We start from the raw sequence: 25,615 nt of genomic DNA, 5'->3' as shown, positions 1-25,615 counted from the left end.
TTGGCCAGGACACCGGGGAGGGCTCCCCTGCTCTTCTTCAAAATAGTGTTGTGGGATCTTTTACATCCACCTGAAAGGGCAGACGGGGCCTCGGTTTAACATCTCATCTGAAAGACGGCACCTCCAGCAGTGCAGCACTCCCTCAGCACTGGCACAGGGAATCTCAGCCTAGATTTTATGCTCGTGTCTCATGGAGAGAGACTCGAACCTCACAACCTTCTGACACCTAAACTCTCTCACTTTCCAGCTGGCTGCTTCCAGATACAGCTCACCACTGAAAATCTAACACAGAGGGTTCATTGCGTTTGGATGGGATTGGCAGAGGCTTCCGCTATTATCCGAGGAATAACCAAGGCAGAGGAAGGAAGGAGAAACATTAATGAAACAGCACCTGGGCTGATCAGTGAGAAAATGCAACAAAAACTGCCAGGTGCTGTTATACCATTTTATTCCACCATGTGGCGCAATTACCCCATTCCTTGCTGGATTTCCCCAAACCAGAGAGACTCGAGCTCAGAATCCAGCTCACTGAGGTCTGAAAGGAAGAGAGACTTGCATTTAAATCGTGCTTTTCTCGACCTCAGGACGTCCCAAAGCGCTTTACAGCCAATGAAGTACTTTTGAAGTTTAGTCACTGTTGTAATGTAGGAAACGCGGCAGCCGATTTGCGCACAGCAAGATCCCACAAACAGCAATAAGATAAATGACCAGATAATCAGTTTTTCTCGTCTAGTGGCCGTGGGATCATTTACGTCCACCTGAGAGGGCAGACGGGGCCTCGGTTTAACGTCTCATCTGAAAGACGGCACCTCCGACAGTGCAGCACTCCCTCGGTAACTGCACTGGGAGTGTCAGCCTGGATTATGTGCTCAAGCCTCTGGAGTGGGGCTTGAACCCACGACCTTTTGCCTGGTGCCAGTCATATCAGGGGGTCATAGGTTAACCCCCTGGGGTCCTACATGCTTTTCCACCCCAGTGTATATTTTGTAAGTACCTCTATTGCCTGAATTAGCTCGACCTGCTTTTATTAATGATGTTTTTTGCACAGCAGGAATGTCCCCCCCAAAAAAACTTTTTGTTCTGGGTCTTCCTCAAACAGACAGCCTATTTTCTCCAGTTTCTCCTGAAGCCACTGACTGCTTTCCATGTGATGATTACACTGCCATCATTGTGGATCACATTCCATGAGATATTTGGCCATGTGGTGCATCACTGCCACACTTGTTCCTGTTGACCACTCCATCACCAAGACCGCCTACTTTCACCGCTGTAACACTGCCCATCTCCGCCCCTGCCTCAGCTCATCTGTTCCGAAACCTTCATCCATGCTTTTGTTACCTCCAAACTTGACTATTCCAATGCCCACCTGGCCGGCCTCCCACCCTCCATAAAATTAAGCTCATCCAAAATTCTGCTGCCCGTATCCTAACTCGCACCAAGTCCCGATCGCCCATCACCCCCTGCGCTCGCTGACCTACATCGGCTCCCGGTCTAGCAGCACCTCGATTTTTAAAATTCTCATCCTTGTTTTCAAATCCCTCCATGGCCCTCGCCCCTCCCTATCTCTGTAACCTCCTCGAACCCCACAACCCTCCGAGATCTCTGCGCTCCTGCCAATTCTGGCCTCTTGCGCATCCCTGATTTTAATCGCTCCACCATTGGCGGCCGTGCCTTCAGCTGCCTGGGCCCTAAGCTCTGGAATTCCCTCCCTAAACCTCTCCGCCTCTCTACCTCTCTCTCCTCCTTTAAGATGCTCCTTAAAACCTACCTCTTTGACCAAGCTTGTGGTCACCAGAACTAGCTGCGCCTCTAGCCAAGCTGTTCCAGTACAGCTACAACACTGGCATCTACCCGACAATGTGGAAAATTGCCCAGGTATGTCCTGTCCACAAAAAGCAGGACAGATCCAATCCGGCCAATTACCGCCCCATCAGTCTACTCTCAATCATCAGCAAAGTGATGGAAGGTGTCGTCGACAGTGCTATCAAGGGGCACTTACTCACCAATAACCTGCTCACCGACGCTCAGTTTGGGTTCCGCCAGGACCACTCGGCTCCAGACCTCATTACAGCCTTGGTCCAAACATGGACAAAAGAGCTGAATTCCAGAGGTGAGGTGAGAGTGACTGCCCTTGACATCAAGGCAGCATTTGACCGAGTGTGGCACCAAGGAGCCCGAGTAAAATTGATGTCAATGGGAAACAGGGGTAAAACTCTCCAGTGGCTGGAGTCATACCTAGCACAAAGGAAGATGGTAGTGGTTGTTGGAGGCCAATCATCTCAGCCCCAGGACATTGCTGCAGGAGTTCCTCAGGGCAGTGTCCTAGGCACAACCATCTTCAGCTGCTTCATCAATGACCTTCCCTCCATCATAAGATCAGAAATGGGGATGTTCGCTGATGACTGCACAGTGTTCAGTTCCATTCGCAACCCCTCAAATAATGAAGCAGTCCAAGCCCGCATGCAGCAAGACCTGGACAACATCCAGGCTTGGGCTGATAAGTGGCAAGTAACATTCGCGCCAGATAAGTGCCAGGCAATGACCATCTCCAACAAGAGAGAGTCTAACCACCTCCCCTTGACATTCAACGGCATTACCATCACCGAATCCCCCACCATCAACATCCTGGGGGTCAACATTGACCAGAAACTTAACTGGACCAGCCATATAAATACTGTGGCTATGAGAGCAGGTCAGAGGCTGGGTATTCTGTGGCGAGTGACTCACCTCCTGACTCCCCAAAGCCTTTCCACCATCTACAAGGCACAAGTCAGGAGTGTGATGGAATACTCTCCACTTGCTTGGATGAGTGCAGCTCCAACAACACTCAAGAAGCTCGACACCATCCAAGATAAAGCAGCCCGCTTGATTGGCACCCCATCCACCACCCTAAACATTCACTCCCTTCACCACCGGCGCACAGTGGCTGCAGTGTGTACCATCCACAGGATGCACTGCAGCATCTCGCCAAGGCTTCTTCAACAGCACCTCCCAAACCCGCGACCTCTACCACCTAGAAGGACAAGAGCAGCAGGCACATGGGAACAACACCACCTGCACGTTCCCCTCCGAGTCACACACCATCCCGACTTGGAAATATATCGCCGTTCCTTCATTGTCGCTGGGTCAAAATCCTGGAACTCCCTTCCTAACAGCACTGTGGGAGAACCTTCACCACACGGACTGCAGCGGTTCAAGAAGGCGGCTCACCACCACCTTCTCGAGGGCAATTAGGGATGGGCAATAAATGCCGGCCTCGCCAGCGACGCCCACATCCCATGAACAAATAAAAAAAAAACCCGTCCTAATATTTCCTTATGTGGCTTGGTTTCAATTTTTGTCCGATAATCGCTCCTTTGAAGTGCCTTGGGATGTTTTTACTATTTAAAGGCGCTATATAAATGCAAGTTGTTGTTGTGTGAGGGGACCCCAGGATGTTGTGCGATCACCAGATTTCTTTATTTGTCGATTTATGAACCTGTTATTTCAGTTATTTTAAACCAGGAGGATTGCGAGCTTGCTTTTATTATGCTGATACTAACACATCTCAGCGTTCTGGTTCATCCACCAATGAGGCAACAATGAGACCCGCAGAAATCAAACAGGACAAACCAGTGAGTGAGAAATATAAACACAAAGAGGACTGAGTAGATTGGGTTTCAGTAGCCAGGGACCAGATTGCTGGGGCTCGAGCAGTCGCAAACCACAAACTGTAGTTTGGACACTTACAGTGTTTACTATTTTAAAAAAACACTTTCAACAATGAGGACACCATTTCCCTTTCGATATCTGACACCGTCTTTTGGAAGATGGAGCTGGGAGGGTCTCTGGGAATGTCAATCCTTGCAGGGAGGGGGAGGGTCCCAGAAATTTGTCAACATTTGTAGGGGGTCCCAGAGGTGTGAACATATTTATAGGAATCCCTGGGAGTGTTTCAATATTTTCAGGTATCTCTGGAAGGGTGTTGATATTTGCAGGGGGTCCCTGGAATGTCAATATTTGCAGGTGGGGGGGCCTCTGGGATGATAATATTTTCAGTGGGATCTTTGGGATGATAATATTTTCTGTGGGGGTCTCTGGGATGATACTATTTTCAGGGGGGGTCTCTGGAATGATAATATTTTCTGGGGGGTCTCTAGGATGATAATATTTTCAGGGGGTCTCTGGAATGATCATATTTTCAGGGGGGAGTCTCTGGGATGATAATATTTTTTGGGGGGGTCTCTGGGATGATAATATTTTCAGGGGGGGTCTCTGGGATGATAATATTTGCAGAGAGGTCTTTGGAATAATAATACTTGTGGGGGGGGGGGGTCCCTGAGATTGTGATGATATTTTCAGGGGGGTCTCTGGGATGATAATATTGCAGGGGGTCTCTGGGATGATAATATTGCAGGGGGTCTCTGGGATGATAATATTGCAGGGGGTCTCTGGGATGATAATATTTTCTAGGGAGGTCTCTGGGATGGTAATATTTTCTAGGGAGGTCTCTGGGATGGTAATATTTTCTAGGGAGGTCTCTGGGATGGTAATATTTTCTAGGGGGGGGGTCTCTGGGATGATAATATTTGCTGGGGGTCCCAGAGATTGTGTTGATATTTGCGGGAGTGGGTCCTTGGGATGATGTCGAAATGTGAAGGGTTTTTTTGCCCCAGGCGGAGAGGTGTTTAATATCGCACCTTTTGAATTGGATTTGACTGTGAGATTTGGGAGATTTGGGAGATTAACACGGGTTCGGGGCGATTCCATCCTGCTCGGCGTCAGTTTCACTCTCTGGTCACATGCTGCCTGGGTTTGGACAAGTTCAGTGAGTTGGGAGGAGAGTTTCTCTCCCTGGACTGTTCGCTGTGATCGGCTCCCGATGCCTCCCTGAACAACTCTCTCTGCCCAGAAACTGCGATCATCATTTTTAAAGAAGAGAGAGAGAGGGGGGGAAACTTTTACAGACCCAAGAAATGGAAAGGGCCGCGGTTCAGGTCTGAGTCACGCTGCAGCAAACTGCGAAAGTTTTTACAAAGTTTTTTTGCTGTTGGCCTGTGTTTCTATTTTGTTTTTTAAAACTTTTTTTTTATAATTTCAGAAACGCCCTGAATTTAAACTGGATTTCAGCCCTCTCAAAGAACCGATCGGATTTATCAAAGTGTTGCAATGGGTGTGTTAACGGGCCTTGTTCTGATAGAGTTTTGTGTTGGGACCCGGTGCAGTTGTTTTTTGTTGGGTGTGAATGAGCTCCACGGGGCTGTGCAGCTTTTATGGGGAGTCCCCTGGTGTTTTTATTATTTATCTGAGGGCCGTTTGCATTTTAAAGTTGGAGGTTTTTGCCCGTGTTTCTGTTGTAAAGAGGTTGTGTGTCTGTATCAAGGTTTAGATCTCGGTGTAGCTGAGACTGAAAGAGATCCTAAATCTGCTTCCGATTCGGAGTTGACATTTACTTTCGAAATGAAAACATTTTTTTTGCAAAAGAAACTATACAGAATTTTCATTGTGTTTGGGGCAGAACCAAGTCTCAAAGTTCACTGAATGAGAGCTGGGCATTCGGTCCGTGTGTCCGTCTCACCCCCACAGGTAACATCTTCCTCACTCGGAGCTCTGCGTCCAGCCCATGACACTGTCTCATCAAACACTCCCAGGGCAGGTACAGCACGGGTTAGATACAGAGTAAAGCTCCCTCTACACTGTCTCATCAAACACTCCCAGGGCAGGTACAGGGGGTTAGATACAGAGTAAAGCTCCCCCTACACTGTCCCATCAAACACTCCCAGGGCAGGTACAGGGGGTTAGATACAGAGTAAAGCTCCCCCTACACTGTCCCATCAAACACTCCCAGGGCAGGTACAGCACGGGTTAGATACAGAGTAAGATCCTAAATGAATATTTCACATCGGTATTTACGGTTGAGAAAGGCATGGATGTTAGGGAACTTGGGGAAATAAATAGTGATGTCTTGAGGAGTGTACATATTACAGAGAGGGAGGTGCTGGAAGTCTTAACGTGCATCAAGGTAGATAAATCTCCGGGACCTGATGAAATGTATCCCAGGACGTTATGGGAGGTTAGGGAGGAAATTGCGGGTCCCCTAGCAGAGATATTTGAATCATCGACAGCTACAGGTGAGGTGCCTGAAGATTGGAGGGTAGCAAATGTTGTGCCTTTGTTTAAGAAGGGCGGCAGGGAAAAGCCTGGGAACTACAGACCGGTGAGCCTGACATCTGTAGTGGGTAAGTTGTTAGAGGGTATTCTGAGGGACAGGATCTACAGGCATTTGGAGAGGCAGGGACTGATTAGGAACAGTTAGCATGGTTTTGTGAGTGGAAAATCATGTCTCACGAATTTGATTGAGTTTTTTGAAGGGGTAACCAAGAAGATAGATGAGGGCTGTGCAGTAGACGTGGCCTACATGGACTTTAGCAAAGCCTTTGACAAGGTATCGCATGGTAGGTTGTTACATAAGGTTAGATCTCACGGGATCCAAGGTGAGGTAGCCAATTGGATACAAAATTGGATTGAAGACAGAAGACAGAGGGTGGTTGTAGAGGGTTGTTTTTCAAACTGGAGGCCTGTGTCCAGCGGTGTGCCTCAGGGATCGCTGTTATTTGTTATTTATATTAATGATTTGGATGAGAATTTAGGAGGCGTGGTTAGTAAGTTTGCAGATGACACCAAGATTGGTGGCATTGTGGACAGTGAAGAAGGTTATCTAGGATTGCAACGGGATCTTGATAAATTGGGCCAGTGGGCCGATGAATGGCAGATGGAGTTTAATTTAGATAAATGTGAGGTGATGCATTTTGGTAGATCGAATCGGGCCAGGACCTACTCCATTAATGGTAGGGCGTTGGGGAGAGTTATAGAACAAAGAGATCTAGGAGTACAGGTTCATAGCTCCTTGAAAGTGGAGTCACAGGTGGATAGGGTGGTGAAGAAGGCATTCAGCATGCTTGGTTTCATTGGTCAGAACATTGAATACAGGAGTTGGGATGTCTTGTTGAAGTTGTACAAGACATTAGTGAGGCCACACTTGGAATACTGTGTACAGTTCTGGTCACCCTATTATAGAAAGGATGTTATTAAACTAGAAAGAGTGCAGAAAAGATTTACTAGGATGCTACCGGGACTTGATGGTTTGACTTATAGGGAGAGGTTGGATAGACTGAGACTTTTTTCCCTGGAGAGTAGGAGGTTTAGGGGTGATCTTATAGAAGTCTATAAAATAATGAGGGGCATAGATAAGGTAGATAGTCAAAATCTTTTCCCAAAGGTGGGGGAGTCTATAACGAGGGGGCATAGATTTAAGGTGAGAGGGGAGAGATACAAAAGGGTCCAGAGGGGCAATTTTTTCACTCAAAGGGTGGTGAGTGTCTGGAACGAGCTGCCAGAGGCAGTAGTAGAGGCGGGTACAATTTTGTCTTTTAAAAAGCATTTGGACAGTTACATGGGTAAGATGGGTATAGAGGGATATGGGCCAAGTGCAGGCAATTGGGACTAGCTTAGTGGTATAAACTGGGCGACATGGACATGTTGGGCCGAAGGGCCTGTTTCCATGTTGTAAACTTCTATGATTCTACACTGTCCCATCAAACACTCCCAGGGCAGGTACAGGGTTAGATGCAGAGTAAAGCTCCCTCTACACTGTCCCATCAAACACTCCCAGGGCAGGTACAGGGGGTTAGATACAGAGTAAAGCTCCCTCTACACTGTCCCATCAAACACTCCCAGGGCAGGTACAGGGGGTTAGATACAGAGTAAAGCTCCCTCTACACTGGAAGACTGCAGGGGGAGTTTAGAAGTAAGGTTTTCACACAGTGGGTTATTAGAGGGAACGCTGAACCACAATGGGTGGAGACTGTAACATAATTTTAAAAGGAATTGGATCATTTTTTTAAAATCAAGAATGTAAAAGGATGCAGGGAAATATGAATGGAGCAGACAGCTACAGTTGAAGTGATAGCACCGGCACGATGGGATGAATGGCCTCCTCCCATGCTGTAATTTTTAGGAATGTGTTTTGATATATAATTCAGACGAAAAAAAACTTAAGTAAAACCAGAAAATTCTGTCAACGCCGGAGACGAGGCAGGATAACGTTTTGAATATAAACACTGTAATAACTTTAATTTCTTCATTCTTTTTGTTCTCCCTTGTCCTCTGCCATCACCGACTCCAGTAATGTTTGAGTGAGTGGGTGCCCTGCTGCTTAGTATCTGTTAATAGCAGTCTAAAACTGACCAGTCAGAACATTCCTCCCCACCAGTCAGACCCTGAATGGAGCTTCAGAGTAGGGATTGGAGCGTGGGAAATGGGGGGTGGATATTTGGATGCTTTATCCCTGGGGTTTAAAGACCCCTCAGATACCAGAGTTCTTTTGCTTCCTTCTTGCTGGTACCTGTTCTACATTTGCCCCAAGTTCATCGATGAGGACCGTGTGGGACCGCGAGATACTTAGACCCATCACTGATGTGGGTCTGGTTTATACAGTCCAGGAAGGCCCCGGCTTTGACCTCGGCCTGTGTTGTCAGCTGGCCTTGACCGACAGCAGGAGCCACTATTGTTGGCCTCAGTGCCCTTGGGTTAGGTTTAAGGAGGGGGTAAAATCAGCCAGGGTCCCTGCTCTGGATCACCACCCAGTGACCGCCCCCCACCCCCCGGCTAGAAAGTGCGTCTGTGGACTCTGGCCGAGGGGAGGATTGTGCTCAGTCGGATGCCCCACAGACCCTCGATGTCGGGGTTCACGTGGATCTGTACCCCCGAGTGAGACTCAGCACCTCAGCAGAGAGGGGAGGAGAGAGAGAAAAACCACCTGCCCCCTCTCTTCAGCACCCCCCCTCCAATGGGTACAAACCATTGATTGGACACCATCGTGTCCTTTACCATACGCTGAGCTGACTGGCTGACAGCGGAGCTTTCACCGTCTCTCCCTCCATGTGTGAAGTTGCAGCTTAAATTTAGCCGGTGGAGTTTGTGTAATTTGTGTCAGTGTGTTCTGCTCCCAATGTTTGCTGTAGACACAGCCCTCCATTATCTGCTATTATTAGCCTCTGGGAGTGGACTTGGTCTTGGCACCTCTTGCAGATTAACCTAGGCCTGGCACAAGCTATTTAAAAATGTTCAGCTCAGAACTGACATCCCAGGATTTGAACAGGCCTGATGGTGTCACTACACTTTTCATATATTTTTAAAACATCATTTGATTTTTTGGCTGCTTCTGCCTCTCTCTCTGTCTGGCTGCTTCTGCCTCAGTCTCTCTCTCTGTCTGGCTGCTTCTGCCTCAGTCTCTCTCTCTGTCTGGCTGCTTCTGCCTCTGCCTCTCTCTCTCTGTCTGGCTGCTTCTGCCTCTGCCTCTCTCTTTGTCTGGCTGCTTCTGCCTCTGCCTCTCTCTTTGTCTGGCTGCTTCTGCCTCTGCCTCTCTCTTTGTCTGGCTGCCTCTGCCTCTGCCCCTCTCTCTCTCTCTGTCTGGCTGCCTCTGCCTCTGCCTCTCTCTGTCTGGCTGCCTCTGCCTCTCTCTCTCTCTGTCTGGCTGCCTCTGCCTCTCTCTCTCTCTGTCTGGCTGCCTCTGCCTCTCTCTCTCTCTGTCTGGCTGCCTCTGCCTCTGCCTCTCTCTCTCTCTGTCTGGCTGCCTCTGCCTCTGCCTCTCTCTCTGTCTGGCTGCCTCTGCCTCTGCCTCTCTCTCTGTCTGTCTGTGCCTCTCTCACTCTCTGTCTGTCTGTCTGTCTGTCTCCTTGGACCAAGGGATGTGGAGCAGCCTGTTCAATGAAGGCTACAGGTAGTTGATGTGCAGTTGGGGTCTGGGCTGCACTATGATCCCACTGTTATACAGTAAACACTTTACATTAATCTGTTTTAAAAACAATCCTTCCTGTCATAGGATAGCAGCCCCACAGGCACAGAATGTTAGTGTGATGACCAGGCCTGTGCTGTGTCTGTTTATAACTCTCATTGCCTCTGACCCTGTGGCTTTGTATAAAATAAGGACGTTTGGTGTTTGTGATTTTTATTTATTCATTCATGGGATGTGGGCGTTGCTGGCGAGGCCGGCATTTATTGCCCATCCCTAATTGCCCTTGAGAAGGTGGTGGTGAGCCGCCTTCTTGAACCGCTGCAGTCCGTGTGGTGAAGGTTCTCCCACAGTGCTGTTAGGAAGGGAGTTCCAGGATTTTGACCCAGCGACGATGAAGGAACGGCCGATATATTTCCAAGTCAGGATGGTGTGTGACTTGGAGGGGAACGTGCAGGTGGTGTTGTTCCCATGTGCCTGCTGCCCTTGTCCTTCTAGGTAGTAGAGGTCGCAGGATTGGGAGGTGCTGTCGAAGAAGCCTTGGCGAGTTGCTGCAGTGCATCCTGCGGATGGTGCACACTGCAGCCACCGTGTGCCAGTAGTGAAGGGAGTGAATGTTTAGGGTGGTGGATGAGGTGCCAATCAAGCAAGCAGTTAGGAAGGCGAATGGTATGTTGGTCTTCATTGCAAGAGGTTTTGAGTACAGGACCAGGGATGTCTTACTGCAGTTATATAGGGCCTTGGTGTGACCACATCTGGAGTATTGTGTGCAGTTTTGGTCTCCTTATCTGAGGACTGCCATGGAGGGAGTGCAACGAAGGTTTACCAGACTGATTCCTGGGATGGCAGGACTGACGTATGAGGAGAGATTGGGTCAACTAGGCCTATATTCACTAGAGTTTAGAAGAATGAGAGGTGATCTCATCGAAATGTATAAAATTCTAACAGGATTAGACAGACTAGATGCAGGGAGGATGTTCCCGATGGCTGGGGAGTCCAGAACCAGGGGTCACAGTCTCAGGATACGGGGTATGCCATTTAGAACCAAGATGAGGAGAAATTTCTTCACTCAGAGGGTGGTGAACCTGTGGAATTCTCTACCACAGAAGGCAGTGGAGGGCAAGTCATTCGATGTATTCAAGAAGGAGATAGATATATTTCTTAACGCTAAAGGGATCAAGGGATATGGGGAAAAAGCAGGAACAGGGTACTGAGTTAGACGATCAGCCATGATCATTTTGAATGGCGGAGCAGGCCCGAAGGGCCGAATGGCCTCCTCTTGCTCCTATTTTCTATGTTTCAGGAACCTTGTCTTTATTCGGTTTTATGTTTGTCTCTGCAGATTTTTGCTGTATTCGCCTTTGCCACTTGTTGTGGTTACACAGGGGAGAGTGTGGCTTCTGTGAAGTGTTCGAATGGCCAGGTGGATCGCATCTCTGTCCTGTTTAGTTATCCTTTCAGGTAGGTGTCATCGGGCCGGGTCCCTCTGGAGTTTGACTCAGTGTTGCTCTCCTCAGTAATCCCTCCGTTGGCCTTGCTCTGCCCCGCCTCCGGAACCTTCTCCAATCCCGGGTCGCTGCTCGAACCCTTCACATTTCTAACTCGGCTCCACCGCACTCTGCGCTCTCCCCCTAACTCTCCCCCTTTGCTACCCCTCTCTGTACCTTCAAAGGCCTCCTCGAAAACCTTTCTCTGAATACCGGAGTTTGGGATGTCTTGTTGAAGTTGTACAGGGCATTGGTGAGGCCACACTTGGAATACTGTGTACAGTTCTGGTCACCCTATTATAGAAAGGATATTATTAAACTAGAAAGAGTGCAGAAAAGATTTACCAGGATGCTACCGGGACTTGATGGTTTGACTTATAGGGAGAGGTTGGATAGGCTGGGACTTTTTTCCCTGGAGAGGAGGTTTAGGGGTGATCTTATAGAAGTCTATAAAATAATGAGGGGCATAGATAAGGTAGATTGTCAAAATCTTTTCCCAAAGGTAGGGGAGTCTATAACGAGGGGGCACAGATTTAAGGTGAGAGGGGAGAGATACAAAAGGGTCCAGAGGGGCAATTTTTTCACTCAAAGGGTGGTGAGTGTCTGGAACGAGCTGCCAGAGGCAGTAGTAGAGGCGGGTACAATTTTGTCTTTTAAAAAGCATTTGGACAGTTACATGGGTAAGATGGGTATAGAGGGATATGGGCCAAGTGCAGGCAATTGGGACTAGCTTAGTGGTATAAACTGGGCGACATGGACATGTTGGGCCAAAGGGCCTGTTTCCATGTTGTAACTTCTATGATTCTATGATTTTCATAACTCCCCAACGTGAGTTCAAATCCCACCCTGCCAAGTTGGAGAATTTGAATTCAGTTTAACAAAAAAGTCCCAGGTATCAGTAAAAGTGACCATGAAATCCGACTGGTTCACTAATGTCCTTGCGGGAAGGAAACCTTACCCGGCCTGGGCCTATATGTGCCTCCAGTCCCACACCCAACATGGTTGACACTTAACTGCCTTCTGTAATGGTCCAGCAAGCCACTTGGTTGTATCAAAGCAGGGCAACTAGGGACAGGCAATAAATGCCGGCCTTGCCAGCAATGTCCACGTCTCGAGAATGAATAAAAATAAACCTTTCTCTTAACTCCTGCTCCGCGTCCCCATTTCACCATGGGACGTTTCATCATTCGAAAGGGGCTGGATAAAAGTAAGTAAGTAAGTTGTTGATTTTATCTTTTCTCCCCAAATCCTCTTCTCCCCTTGTCCCTTGGGGCATGACGGCCAGGAGCCCTACCAGCACCCAGCCCAAGTGACCATCTTTATGCACGAGCCTAGCGAGTGAGGGTCGACAGAAGGTCATCAGACAATTTCGATCCTGTCTTCACCCGACTTCTATGAGCATATTTTTCAGCGGGGTTGGTCACTGGATAGCGATCAGGAGCAGGAACCCTGGCTGATTGATCTCCTTCCCCCCCATGTCAATACCACGGAAAGCTGAGAGGAGTATACAAAGTGCAGGGGTGAAGTTAAAAAGGAAATTAGGAAAGCAAAGAGAGGGCATGAAAAAATATTGGCGGGTAAAATCAAAGAATACCCAAAGATGTTTTATAAGTACATGAAGAGCAAGAGGATAACTAAGGAAAGAGTAGGGCCTATTAAAGGCCAAAAAGGTAAACTATGTGTGGAGGCGGAAGATGTGGGGATGGTTCTTAATAAATACTTTGCATCTGTCTTCACAAAGGAGAGGGATGATGCAGGGATAAAAGTTAAGGAGGAGGAGTGTGAAATATTGGATGGGATAAACATAATTGTAAACAATTTTACAACACCAAGTTATAGTCCAGCAATTTTATTTTAAATTCACAAGCTTTCGGAGGCTTCCCCCTTCATAGGATAAACATAGTGAGAGAGGAAGTATTAAGGGGATTAGCGTCTTTGAAAGTGGGATAAATCACCAGGGCCGGATGAAATGTATCCCAGGCTGTTAAAAGAAGCCAGGGAGGAAATAGCGGAGGCTCTGACCATCATTTTCCAAACATTCACTGGATACAGGCGTAGTGCTGGAGGATTGGAGGACTGCTAACGTTGTACCGTCGTTTAAAAAGGGAGTGAAGGATAGACCGAGTAATTACAGGCCAGTCAGTCTAATCTCGGGGGTGGGCAAATTATTGGACTCAATTCTGAGGGACTGGATAATCTGTCACTTAGAAAGGCACGGGTTAATCAAGGACAGTCAGCACGGATTTGTTAAGGGGAGGTCGTGTCTGACTAATTTGATTGAATTTATCGAGGAGGTGACAAGGAGGATCGATGAGGGTAGCGCAATTGATGTAGTCTACATGGATTTTAGCAAGGCTTTTGACAAGGTCCCACATGGCAGATTGGTCAAAAAAGTAAAGACCCATGGGATCCAAGGGAATGTGGCAAATTGGATCCAAAATTGGCTCAGTGGCAGGAAGCAAAGGGTAATGGTCGACGGGCGTTTTTGCGACTGGAAGGCTGTTTCCAGTGGGGTGCCACAGGGCTCGGTACTTGGTCCTTTGCTTTTTGTGGTATATGTTAACGATGTGGACTTAAACGTAGGGGGCATGATTAAGAAATTTGCGGATGACACAAAGATAGGCTGTATGGTTGATAGTGAGGAGGAAAGCTGTAGACTGCAGGAAGATATCAATGAACTGGTCAGATGGGCAGAAAAGTGGCAAATGGAGTTCAATCCAGAGAAGTTGAGGTAATGCATTTGGGGAGAGCAAACAAGGCAAGGGAATACACAATAAATGGGAGGATACTGAGAGGTGTAGAGGAAGTGAGGGACCTTGGAGTGCATGTCCACAGATCCCTGAAGGTAGCAGGACAGGTAGATAAGGTGGTTAAGAAGGTATATGGAATACTTTCCTTTATTGGCTGAGGCACAGAATATAAGAGCAGAGAGGTTATGCTCGAACTGTATAAAACACTGGTTAGGCCACAGCTTGAGTACTGTGTACAGTTCTGGTCACCACATTACAGGAAGGATGTAATTGCACTAGAGAGGGTGCAGAGGAGATTTATGAGAATGTTGCCAGGACTGAGGAATTTTAGCTATGATGACAGATTGGATAGGCTGGAATAGTTTTCCATGGAACAGAGGAGGCTGAGGGGAGATTTAATTGAGGTGTACAACATTATGAGGGGCCTAGATAGAGTGGATAGGAAGGACCTACTTCCCTTAGCGGAGGGATCAGTAACTGAGTGCATAGATTTAAAGTGATTCGTAGAAGGATTAGAGGGGAAATGAGGAAAATATTTTTCACCCAGAGGGTGGTGGGGGTCTGGAACTCACTGCCTGAGAGGGTGGTAGAGGCAGAAACCCTCAACTCATTTTTAAAAAAATCCCTGGATGTGCGCCTGAAGAGCCGTGACCTGCAGGGCTACGGACCAAATGTGGGAAAGTGGGATTAGGCTGGGTGGCTCGTTTCTCAGCCGGCGCGGACACGATGGGCCGAATGGCCTCCTGTGCTGTAAATTTTCTATGATTCTGTGTCAGGGGGCACAGAGCCCAATTGTCGCCCCCTTCCCTTCCGCTGTAGCCCAGACTGAGATCAGCGAAGACTTGGTCTCAATGATTCAGTAACACTCTGGGCAGTGCACTTACCCGTGAGTCATTTGGGGAGTTATGTAGCAGGAAACTAACGCCCTCCCCAGTTAAATAGCTGGAATCTAATGGAAGGAACAGGTTGGCTCAGATAGATTTGGTCCATTTTCTCCATTGCTTGAAGTTCTTGTGATTAAAATTTACAGTCCATTGTATCTGTGGCAACTGCCCTCTCGGGTGGATGTAAAAGATCCCATGGCACTATTTGAAGAAGAGCAGGGGAGTTCTCCCCGGTGTCCTGGCCAATATTTATCCATCGACTAACATCACTAAAAACAGACTCTTTGTTCATTATCGCATTGCTGTTTGTGGGATCTTGCTGTGCGCAATTTGACTGCTGCGTTTCCCACATTACAACAGTGACTACACTTCAAAAAAAGTACTTCATTGCCTGTAAAGCACTTTGGGACGTCCTGAGGTCGCTATATAAATGCAAGTCTGTTCTTTCTCTTTGCTGGAGCAATCCAGAACTAATCCCACTGCCCTGCTCTCTCCCCATACCCCGGTTCTGACTCTGCTTCATTAATATATCGCTGAATCACGTTGAAATGTTCTACAAAACTTCACACAATGAATTACTTTCAAGTGCACTGACTGTTGTTGTGTTGTCAAATGCAGCAGCCATTTTGTGCACAGCAAGGTTCAACAAACAGCAATGGGATGATTGACTCGTTAATTTATTTCTGCAGGTGTTGGTTGAGGGAAGAATGTTGGCCCAGGATACTGAGAACCACCTCGCTTATTTGAATAGTTCCATGCAACAGCAACTTGCATTTATATAGCATCATTTAATGTAGTAAAACATCCCAAAGCGCTTCACTAGAGCGATTTATCAAACAAAATTTGACAGAGCGTCGACAGGCTATTTGACTATACAAAGCATCACAGTCGATCCTGATCCCTGTCTTCGCCCATTATCCATGAGCTTACTATCCAGCAGGGGTCACTGGATAGCGAGCAGGAGAAGGAACCCTGGCTGATTGTTTTCAAACCCCCCCAATCTCCAACCCACTGTATTCCATGAGGGTACAGAGCCCAATGGTAGCCCTCTCCCGTCTCACTGCAGCCCAGACTGAGGTCAGCGAAGAGAGGCTTTCCTCTTTGACTTTATGAAACAGAGGGACATCTTTGCTCCAAGTGCACAAACTGTCCTTAACCCTGCCTTAAGGTGGCCGAATGCAGGTCTTGCCTCAGGCATTGCTGGTCTGTGCAGGCACCTCTCCTTGTTTCCTATCTCCAAGGCCCAGACCAAACTTTCCCCTGAATGAGACCCGAATGTGATCATCTGAGTCACCCCAAGGCTTTTTCGACAGCACCTCCCAAACCTGCAACCTCCACCACCTGGAAGGGCAAGGGCAAGGGCAAGGGCAAGGGCAAGGGCAAGGGCAAGGGCAAGGGCAAGGACAAGGGCAGCAGGTGCATGGGAACAACACCACCACCAAGTACCCCTCCAAGTCCCAACTTGGAAATATATCGGCCGTTCCTTCATCATCGCTGGATCAAAATCCTGGAACTCCCTTCCTAACAGCACTGTGGGAGAACCTTCACCACACGGACTGCAGCGGTTCAAGAAGGCGGCTCACCACCACCTTCTCAAGGGCAATTAGGGATGGGCAATAAATGCCGGCCTCGCCAGTGCCACCCACATCCTGAGAATGAATAATAAACAAAAATCTAGGAATTAAGTCTTGGGCTACTCCAGAATCGACTTTTAATTTCCTGACTACAAGACGCCAATATTTTGCTCTCTTCCTTCACACTTGTCTCCAGCAGTCTAATTGCAGCATGTCCTTTGGGGGATGAAAGGTTTTAATGTCACCTGTTCTTCTATTGATTTTGTTAAAAATTTATCTGTAAATTGTATGTGACCGGTGGATGTGACTGGACAATGGGTGAGCGCACCCAAGGGGTGACCTGGTTTTGTGCCCATAACCCATCGTGTCACTGGGTTCCTCGTCTCGGCCTAGTCACTGAGGAGGTGCCAAGCAGACGCCTGTTTTTTTCCTCCACAGGGAGGGAGGAAAATTGTCAGTCGGTGTCGCGTTTCTTGGCAGCTGGGGGTGAAAATCTGCTCCTTCCCAAATGCTCTGGAGCCCACTGGTCTTTCAATCTTCACCCCACCTGGATGGTGAGAGGAAAAAACAAGAAAGAAGCAAATTGAAAGTTGACTGGCATCAAATTCCCCAGATCTGATGTCTTTTACATCGAAGGTGCAGCACAGAAACAGGCCATTCGGCCCGACTGGTCTGTGCTGGTGTTTATGCTCCACATGAGCCTCCTCCCACCCTACTTCATCTCACCCTATCAGCATATCCTTCTATTCCTTTCTCCCCCATGTGTTTATTGAGCTTCCCCTTAAATCCATCTACACTATTCACCTCAACTACTCCTTGTGGGAGCGAGTTCCACATTCTCACCACTCTCTGGGTAAAGAAGTTTCTCCTGAATTCCCTATTGGATTTATTAGTGACTGTCTTATATTTATGGCCCCGAGTTCTGGTCTCCCCCACAAGTGGAAACATCTTCTCTACGTCTACCCTTTCATAATTTTAAAGACGTCTATCAGGTCACCCCTCAGCCTTCTCTTTTCTGGAGAAAAGAGCCCCAGCCTGTTTGATCTTTCCTGATGGTGATAACTTTTCAGTTCTAGTAAATATTTCTAACCACTCTCTGGTCTTGTGTTGCAGGTTAAACCTGATTTCTTACCGAGCCCTCACCTGTGAGAATGTTTCTGTTTACGATACCTTGTATCTCAGTCGCGACTACTCCTCCTCACCGGAATCCTTCGTTACGATCGGCGTGTTTACTTTCCTCTACTGTACAGCCGCTCTGGTGCTGTACGTGGGATACCAAAGCCTCTACCAGCAGAATAAGTACCTGCCGATCATCGTAAGTGCCTTAACTTGACACTCTCGATGTAGACCAGCGTAGGAAACGGGTTAATCGGACTGTCCTGACGTCTGCTAATGTTGTACTGCGATTGATTTCTCGTCATTTTTTAATAATAACCTTTATAGCTTTTGCCTGTTAAATAAGGCAGTATAAGTCAATTTGGATGCAACTGTTGAACTAAGATTGACCTTAAAGCAATGGTCAGTTTAGTCACTTCAAGTAAAACCTAATTAAAAGATATTCCAGTGCACACTGATGCATATATTTCAGAGAACTTTAATCAGTTGATAACAAGTTCTGCAGAAGGAAACATCTGCAAAAACATCATCCTTTTTAGAAGCAGGGGAGTGGGATGGAATGGTACAGACTTATAATTAGAAGTTTCACTTGGTGGAATAGCAATTAGATGTAACGAGTGAAACTATCGATGAGATAACAACGTTGGGAGAGTTGTACCGGTCTACAGAGAAAGAACTCATTAAATCTAAAGTTATTGATGAGGAATATGTCAATTAAATTCTCCATATATGGAGTTGCAATATGTAATGGCAAATTGTGTGGATTGCCAGGCGGAGAGAGTGAGAGAAATGTATAAAAATTGGCTGTTTGTAATGAATATTTGGGACACTTAAAGGCCGATGTTACTGAGCTCACGTTTCAGTCCCTCCGACTTAATCTGCAAGGTTTTGTGGTAAGTGCTGCTTTTAAAGGTATGTTTAAGCGCTGTATACTTAATAAATCGGTGACGCTTGATATTCTATATTTACAAACCCACTTGATTTGAGGGGTAAATTCTAAGTAAGGACCCACCCGTCCTCTCTAACACCAGGGGTCTCTGAAATGCAGCCCGTGGGCTACAAGTGGGTCTCGAGCTGCGGCGATGCAGCATTCGAAGCCCAGGCAACTTGGGCCTATTTTGTGTTTATATTTCTCGCTCGCTGGTTAGTCCCGTTCGAATTTGGCGGGGTTTGGAGGTTTGGGAAAGGGGTGAGATCTCAGCGCTGTCGCCTCGTTGGTGGATAAATCCTAAATCAGAACCTCAAGATCTGTTAGTGTCGTCAGCCGGAGATATCTGGGAATTAATGGGGCAGGGGCTGAAACTTTAGCCGTGGACCCCGTGCTCTATGGGATAGAGTATTACTGCCCACGAAAACAAAAAGCTCGGACACCCCGCCCTCAATTTGTTTCATCTCCTTCTGGCTCAATGAGACAGACAAAGAGGTGGGGAGACAATCAATCTGGATCCTGGCTTCTCCCCATCCTGCCCGACCTGGCTAATCTAAGAGTGTGTTAAACCAAAGGCCGATAACTCTTTCCCCTCCCATGTAGCTACTCAATATGTTTCCCTCATCTGTTTCTTTAATATATATATTTCCTCTTTTGTTCCTTGATTTTCCCGCCGCCCCCTCCTCATATGTGGATTTGTTTTGATGCTTCCTTTCCCAGCTGGGATGGTTGTCGAACTGATTTATCAACAAAATAATTATTCCGTGTTGCTTTGAATGAGCCAAACTTAAAGTGGGCTGGAATGGTCCAGTGCTCCCCAATACTCTTTCTTTTTTTCTTCCCCCCCCCCCACCCCACCACCCCGCCTCGCAATTTGCCGATGGCGCCAATTTCACTGGGGTGTGTCAAATTGCAACGAGGATTGTGAATGACTGCAAGAGGACACAGATAGGTGAGCGGGGTGGGCAGATAGGTGGCAGATGCAGTCTAATGTAGGAAACTGTGAAGCAATGCATTTTGTACGTAGCTATAGGAAGAGAAAATACACCGTAAATGGCGAGATTTTAAAGGGAGTAGAGGAGCAGAGAGTGTGTTGTGCAGACACTCAGGACGTTAAAGGCGGCAGCACAAGTGGATAAGACCATAAAAATAATCTACACGGAATCCTTGGTTTCATATCTAGAGGCAGAGAATACAAATACACTGAAGTGATGTTGAACTTGTTCGAGTCCTTAGTTGGGCTGCAGTTGGAGTATTCGGTACAGCTTTGGGCAACTCGTTTATCGGAAGAGCATTGAAGCAATGGATAAGGTGTTGTACAGATTCACTGGGATGGTACCAGGAATGAGGGGGTTACAGGTTATGAAGAGAGATTTGAGAAGATGAGTTTTGTTTTACTAGAGCTGAGTAGGTTAAGACCTTCAAGATTACGACGGGGTAAATAACGATGGAATAACTTGCATTATCTTGCATTGCAGGATCTACAGGCATTTGGAGAGGCAGGGACTGATTAGGAACAGTCAGCATGGTTTTGTGAGAGGAAAACCATGTCTTACGAATTTGATTGAGTTTTTTGAAGGGGTAACCAAGAAGATAGATGAGGGCTGTGCAGTAGACGTGGTCTACATGGACTTTAGCAAAGCGTTTGACAAGGTACCGCATGGTAGGTTGTTACATAAGGTTAAATCTCACAGGATCCAAGGTGAGGTAGCCAATTGGATACAAAATTGGATTGACGACAGAAGACAGAGGGTGGTTGTAGAGGGTTGTTTTTCAAACTGGAGGCCTGTGACCAGCGGTGTGCCTCAGGGATCGGTGCTGGGTCCGCTGTTGTTTGTTATTGGATGAGAATTTAGGAGGCATGGTTAGTAAGTTTGCAGATGACACCAAGATTGGTGGCATTGTGGACAGTGAAGAAGGTTATCTAGGATTGCAACGGGATCTTGATAAATTGGGCCAGTGGGCCGATGAATGGCAGATGGAGTTTAATTTAGATAAATGTGAGGTGATGCATTTTGGTAGATCGAATCGGGCCAGGACCTACTCCGTTAATGGTAGGGTGTTGGGGAGAGTTATAGAACAAAGAGATCTAGGAGTACAGGTTCATAGCTCCTTGAAAGTGGAGTCACAGGTGGATTGGGTGGTGAAGAAGGCATTTGGCATGTTTGGTTTCATTGGTCAGAACATTGGATACAGGAGTTGGGATGTTTTGTTGAAGTTGTACAGGACATTAGTAAGGCTACACTTGGAATACTGTGTACAGTTCTGGTCACCCTATTATAGAAAGGATATTATTAAACTAGAAAGAGTGCAGAAAAGATTTACTAGGATGCTACCGGGACTTGATGGTTTGACTTATAGGGAGAGGTTGGATAGACTGGGACTTTTTTCCCTGGAGAGTAGGAGGTTAAGGGGTGATCTTATAGAAGTCTATAAAATAATGAGGGGCATAGATAAGGTAGATAGTCAAAATCTTTTCCCAAAGGTAGGGGAGTCTATAACGAGGGGACATAGATTTAAGGTGAGAGGGGAGAGATACAAAAAGGTCCAGAGGGGCAATTTTTTCACTCAAAGGGTGGTGAGTGTCTGGAACGAGCTGCCAGAGGCAGTAGTAGAGGCGGGTACAATTTTGTCTTTTAAAACGCATTTGAATAGTTACATGAGTAAGATGGGTATAGAGGGATATGGGCCAAGTGCAGGCAATTGGGACTAGCTTAGTGGTATAAACTGGGCGACATGGACATGTTGGGCCGAAGGGCCTGTTTCCCTGTTGTAAACGTCTATGACTCTATTATCCAGCGCAATGTGAAGATGGCGATACTTTCCTGCAATGACTGATTCCTGCCACTAGGTGGTGCGGTGCCCCTCCCCCCCCCCCCCCCCCCCAAATTGTGTTCCGTGCTTTGTCCTATTCCAGCCACTGAGAAACTGTGTTCAGGAGACTCCAGCTGTGGTGGGTCTTGGGACCACCAGCCACAGAGGCATCATATCCTTAGCAGGATGGGGAACCCATGACCACGAGCGGGTCTCGAAGGCAAATCGATCACAGCATTTAGAGCGAATTGGATAAACATTTGGGAGAGGAAAGCTGTTGGAAGGATACAGGTGAACAGTAGGGAAACAGGATTAATATTAGAAAAAAGTGATGGTGCAGAACCAGATCAGCCACAGGCACGATGGGCTCCTGCTGTGCTCAATGTTCTTCGATTCATAGAGTCATTGAATGATACAGCACGGAAGGAGGCCATTCGGCCCATCGTGCCTGTGCCGGCTCTCTGAAAGAGCATTCCGTTTCGTCCCACTGCCCTGCTCTTTCCCCGTAGCCCTGCAAATTTTTCCTTTTCAAGTATTTATCCATTTCCCTTTTGAAAGTTATTATTGAATCTGCTTCCACCGCCCTTTCAGGCAGTGAATTCCAGATCATAACAACTCGCTGCATAAAAAATTTCTCCTCATCTCCCCTCTGTTCTTTTGCCAATTATCTTAAATCTGTGTCCTCTGGTTACCGACCCTCCCGCCACTGGAAACAGTTTCTCCTTATTTATCCTATCAAAACCCTCATAATTTTGAACATCTCTATTAAATTTCACCTTAACCTTCTCTGCTCCAAGGAGAACAACCCCAGATTCTCCAGTCTCTCCACGTAACTCAAGTTCCTACATCCCTGGGACCGTTCTAGTGAATCTCCTCTGCACCCCCCTCATGGGAAGATTTAATGTTCTTCTGAAGTCAAATCGAGTGTCACCTAATCAGATGTGGGCGGGAGGAGTCGGTGAACAGCAACAATTCTTGTCTGAACTGAATGCCGGTCTCCCAGTTTGAACTGGGGAGTTCGACTGTGTTCACTACTTGTACTAAAACAAAACCACTCTCTCTCTCACACGCTCTCTCCCAGGATTTTGTCGTGACTGCACTTTTCGCTTTCCTCTGGCTGGTCTCCTCCTCGGCGTGGGCACAAGGCCTGACCAACGTTAAGAATGCAACAAAACCGACCGCCCTCATCAGTGGAGTCCGCGCGTGCCAGAGGCCGTCTGTCGTCTGTGCGCAGGGAGCTCTACCCACCATGGGGCGCCTTAACGCATCCGTGGTAAGCACCGGCCTCGCGAAGGGGAGAGATGGAGCAGCGAGGTTACAGGGCCTCTTTGAGCTGTTGCGTTGCTGCTCGTGTGACAGATTTAGCGTTTTTCACGACCTCGGGTTGTCCCAAAGTGCTTTACAGCAAATGAAGAACTTTTTGAAGTGTAGTCACTGTTGTAATGTGAGGATTTTGGCAGCCAATTTGAGCACAGCAAGATCCCACAAACAGTGATAATGCCCTAATAATCTGTTTTGGTGGTGATTGTTGAGGGATCGTTATCGGCCAGGACTCTGGGGAGAACTCCCCAGCTCTTATTCGAATAGTGTTGTGGGATCTTTTACCTTCACAAGAGGGGGCTGACATCTCATCCGAAAGACGGCACCTCTGACAGTGCAGCACTCCCTCAGTACCGCACTGGGAGTGTCGGCCTAGAAACTGGAGTGGGTCTTGAACCCACAGCCTTCTGACTCCGAGGCGAGTGTGCTGCCCACAGAGCCACGGCTGACACCAGTTTCCTGCATTACCTTTCTCCATAGAAAGGCAAAAGGATCGTCGAAGGATACATCCGGTCTTTAAATTACAGGCGGAACTTTCAACTTCTCCGGAAGCGTAAAATGGACGGATTTTTCAAAGTTCCTCCCTACACATCTGTCTTAAACAGGAAAAAAGTTTTGTGTTTTTGGAGACCTGATGGAACTTTGCTCCCATTGCAGTGCTCCCTCTATAACTGATCTCCGCTGTCCCTGGGGGTGCTGATCTTGTTGGGGTACAGGCTCCACAAACCTGTACCTTGTTGAAGTGGCCATTCCTCACATGTGAGAGTCTGGACAGTGAGCACTAACAGGCTATTCAACCTTGGGCAGCAGTGAACCAGTTGGGTTTTTGTGACAGCTTCGTGGTCACTGTTACTGACGCCAGGTTTTTTTTAAAAATGGAAATGAACAGCAAGCCCTGTCTTTACTTAAATCCTGTCGGGTAAAGGTCGGGGTTTCACAGATCAAGATGTCTGAAAATGAGCCGTTAATTGGTTTTTCTCTCTCCCCAGATATTTGGCTACATGAACTTCATCCTGTGGTCCGGGAACAGCTGGTTCGTGTATAAGGAAACTTCATGGCACAAGCCGGCCAGTCCACAGGATGTTGCTGAGCAAGGCGACAATGTGCAATACTGATGTGATCTCCAGCTGCCCCGTCTCCCCCATTCTCCATCCTCCATCCCCGTCCCCCCATCCTCTGTGCCCCCCCCACCCCCTCCCTGTCCTGTTACAGTAGAATCTTGTTCAGACCCCTCAGGGCAGTCGGGCTGCTTGTATATCCACCATCCACCTAACCCAACGGGGGAGAAATAATCAAACAGATCATTGGATTATCACTTCTGCCTCTTTGGACAGTCAGAATCCAAGCTGCCCCAATAGGATGAACTGACAGAAGCAGGTGTTTGGGAACCTGCATAAGGTGCTACAGGGCATCGAGGGGAGTGGGAGTGGGAGTGGGAGTGGGAGTGGGAGTGGGAGTGGGAGTGGGAGTGGGAGTGGGAGTGGGAGTGGGAGTGGGAGTGGGAGTGCTCCCATTGAGGTACGACCTTACTATTATTTCACACCAATGATTATGATCGATCCCTGCACCACAAGCCGACTCTTCTGTCCCCTGACGATAGTCTGTTTACAGTGCACTTATTACGTTCAGATGGTACTCAGTTCCTCAGCGTGTGGTAGCTGTGAGCTTGTTTATCCCCCGATGTGCTGTAACTCGAGCCAACATCAAAACAACAAGCGTTGATATTTTTAATAAGTTAGAAAATATTGGGACGGATCGCAATCCAGGCCTCAAAGGAGGGAATTCCATGTCACGGGGCTGGGATTTTGCTCCAGGTTCTGGACCACTTGAGGCTTAAATATGAAAGAGAACGGGAGAAGGACCAGGGCAGCAGGCACATGGGAACAACACCATCTGCACGTTCCCCTCCCAGTCACGCACCATCCCGACTTGGAAATATATCACCGTTCCTTCATCGTCGCTGGGTCAAAATCCTGGAACTCCCTTCCTAACAGCACTGTGGGAGAACCGTCACCACACGGACTGCAGCGGTTCAAGAAGGCGGCTCACCACCACCTTCTCAAGGGCAATTAGGGATGGGCAATAAATGCCGGCCTCGCCAGCGACGCCCACATCCCATGAATGAATAATTTTTTAAAAATCTTTCAGATATTGCACAGACGCCCTCCACACCCCATCCCCACAGCTCTTGAAAACCATTGCTCAGTAACATTATCACTTGAATCCATCCACCAATCTATTGTATGTGAAAGAGTATTTAGACACTTCTAATACCACAACATGGCAAAAGTATTGGGGTGGGGGTGAAAAAATCATTTCAGGCTGTGTTTTTTCTGATTTGGAGCCTGAAATTTACCAACTCCTGCCAACGTGCAATTGAACTCAAAGTGACCTCAGTCCATGTTTACTGACAGGTCGACTCAAACGGGGCTCCACTAACATTATAAAACACTGTATCATCCAGTTTACTCTGGGCAATGCCACGGGGGAAAAATAACTCCGTAAAACTGAATCAGTATAACACTGGGGTCCTGTCCCGTTTACAAGAAACCCTTTCTTGCTCCCCATTTGTTTTATTTTCATGTTTGTTACTGTTTGTCAGAATTCTGGAGTTTTTTCTCCTGATGTGATGGCATTTTCCCGCCCCAGGCCGTGTGTTAATGTTCGAGGGATGATTGGAAAGCAATGTGTATTTATCTCGATGCGGGAACGTTCTTTGGAAGGGGAGGTTTCTCTGAGTTGGCATTGATGGGAATTCTGCTTTCGTTCTGTCCAATCATTTCTGACTCCAGCCCCTTGCGCTCCCAGGATTGGGACAGTCCCTTCACCTGGATCTCAGGGGCTATCACCTCCCAGATAAAACTGCACGGAATATGGAATGGGAAAAGACAACTTGTATTTTCATTTTTTTCCTCTTTTTTTATGAATTTTGTACTTGAGATGATTGGAGTACATTTATTGGCTCTTCTC

The 25,615-nt window shown here is 47.5% G+C and overlaps 2 protein-coding genes across 3 annotated transcripts in view; both read left to right on the top strand.

Moving 5' to 3' along the window:
* The window catches only part of ikbke (inhibitor of nuclear factor kappa B kinase subunit epsilon), a 48,854-nt gene extending 46,460 nt beyond the window's left edge, over nucleotides 1-2,394 (top strand). Inside the window, exon 21 of the mRNA XM_068007741.1 lies at nucleotides 248-2,394. Coding sequence (XP_067863842.1) covers nucleotides 248-278 — 31 coding nt within the window. The 3' untranslated portion in view covers nucleotides 279-2,394. The remainder of the gene's footprint in view (nucleotides 1-247) is intronic.
* A 465-nt stretch (nucleotides 2,395-2,859) lies between these two features.
* On the top strand, nucleotides 2,860-24,078 carry LOC137344622 (synaptophysin-like protein 2). Of its 2 annotated transcripts, none has more exons than XM_068007738.1 (6): nucleotides 2,860-3,614; nucleotides 5,081-5,152; nucleotides 11,115-11,233; nucleotides 17,581-17,782; nucleotides 22,407-22,598; nucleotides 23,635-24,078. In XM_068007738.1, exons 1-6 carry the CDS (start codon nucleotides 3,582-3,584, stop codon nucleotides 23,758-23,760), a joined length of 744 nt encoding a protein of 247 aa, XP_067863839.1. In that variant the 5' UTR covers nucleotides 2,860-3,581; the 3' UTR covers nucleotides 23,761-24,078. The 2 variants fall into 2 exon arrangements, with proteins under 2 accessions (XP_067863839.1, XP_067863840.1); XM_068007739.1 differs by lacking the exon at nucleotides 2,860-3,614 and adding an exon at nucleotides 4,617-4,976.
* The last annotated feature ends 1,537 nt before the right edge of the window (nucleotides 24,079-25,615 follow it).

The sequence above is a fragment of the Heptranchias perlo genome, chromosome 27, assembly GCF_035084215.1.
Source record: "Heptranchias perlo isolate sHepPer1 chromosome 27, sHepPer1.hap1, whole genome shotgun sequence".
Classification (NCBI taxonomy): domain Eukaryota; kingdom Metazoa; phylum Chordata; class Chondrichthyes; order Hexanchiformes; family Hexanchidae; genus Heptranchias; species Heptranchias perlo.
The sequence above is the reverse complement of the archived record's forward strand: the minus strand, read 5'-3'. Positions and strand labels throughout refer to the sequence as shown.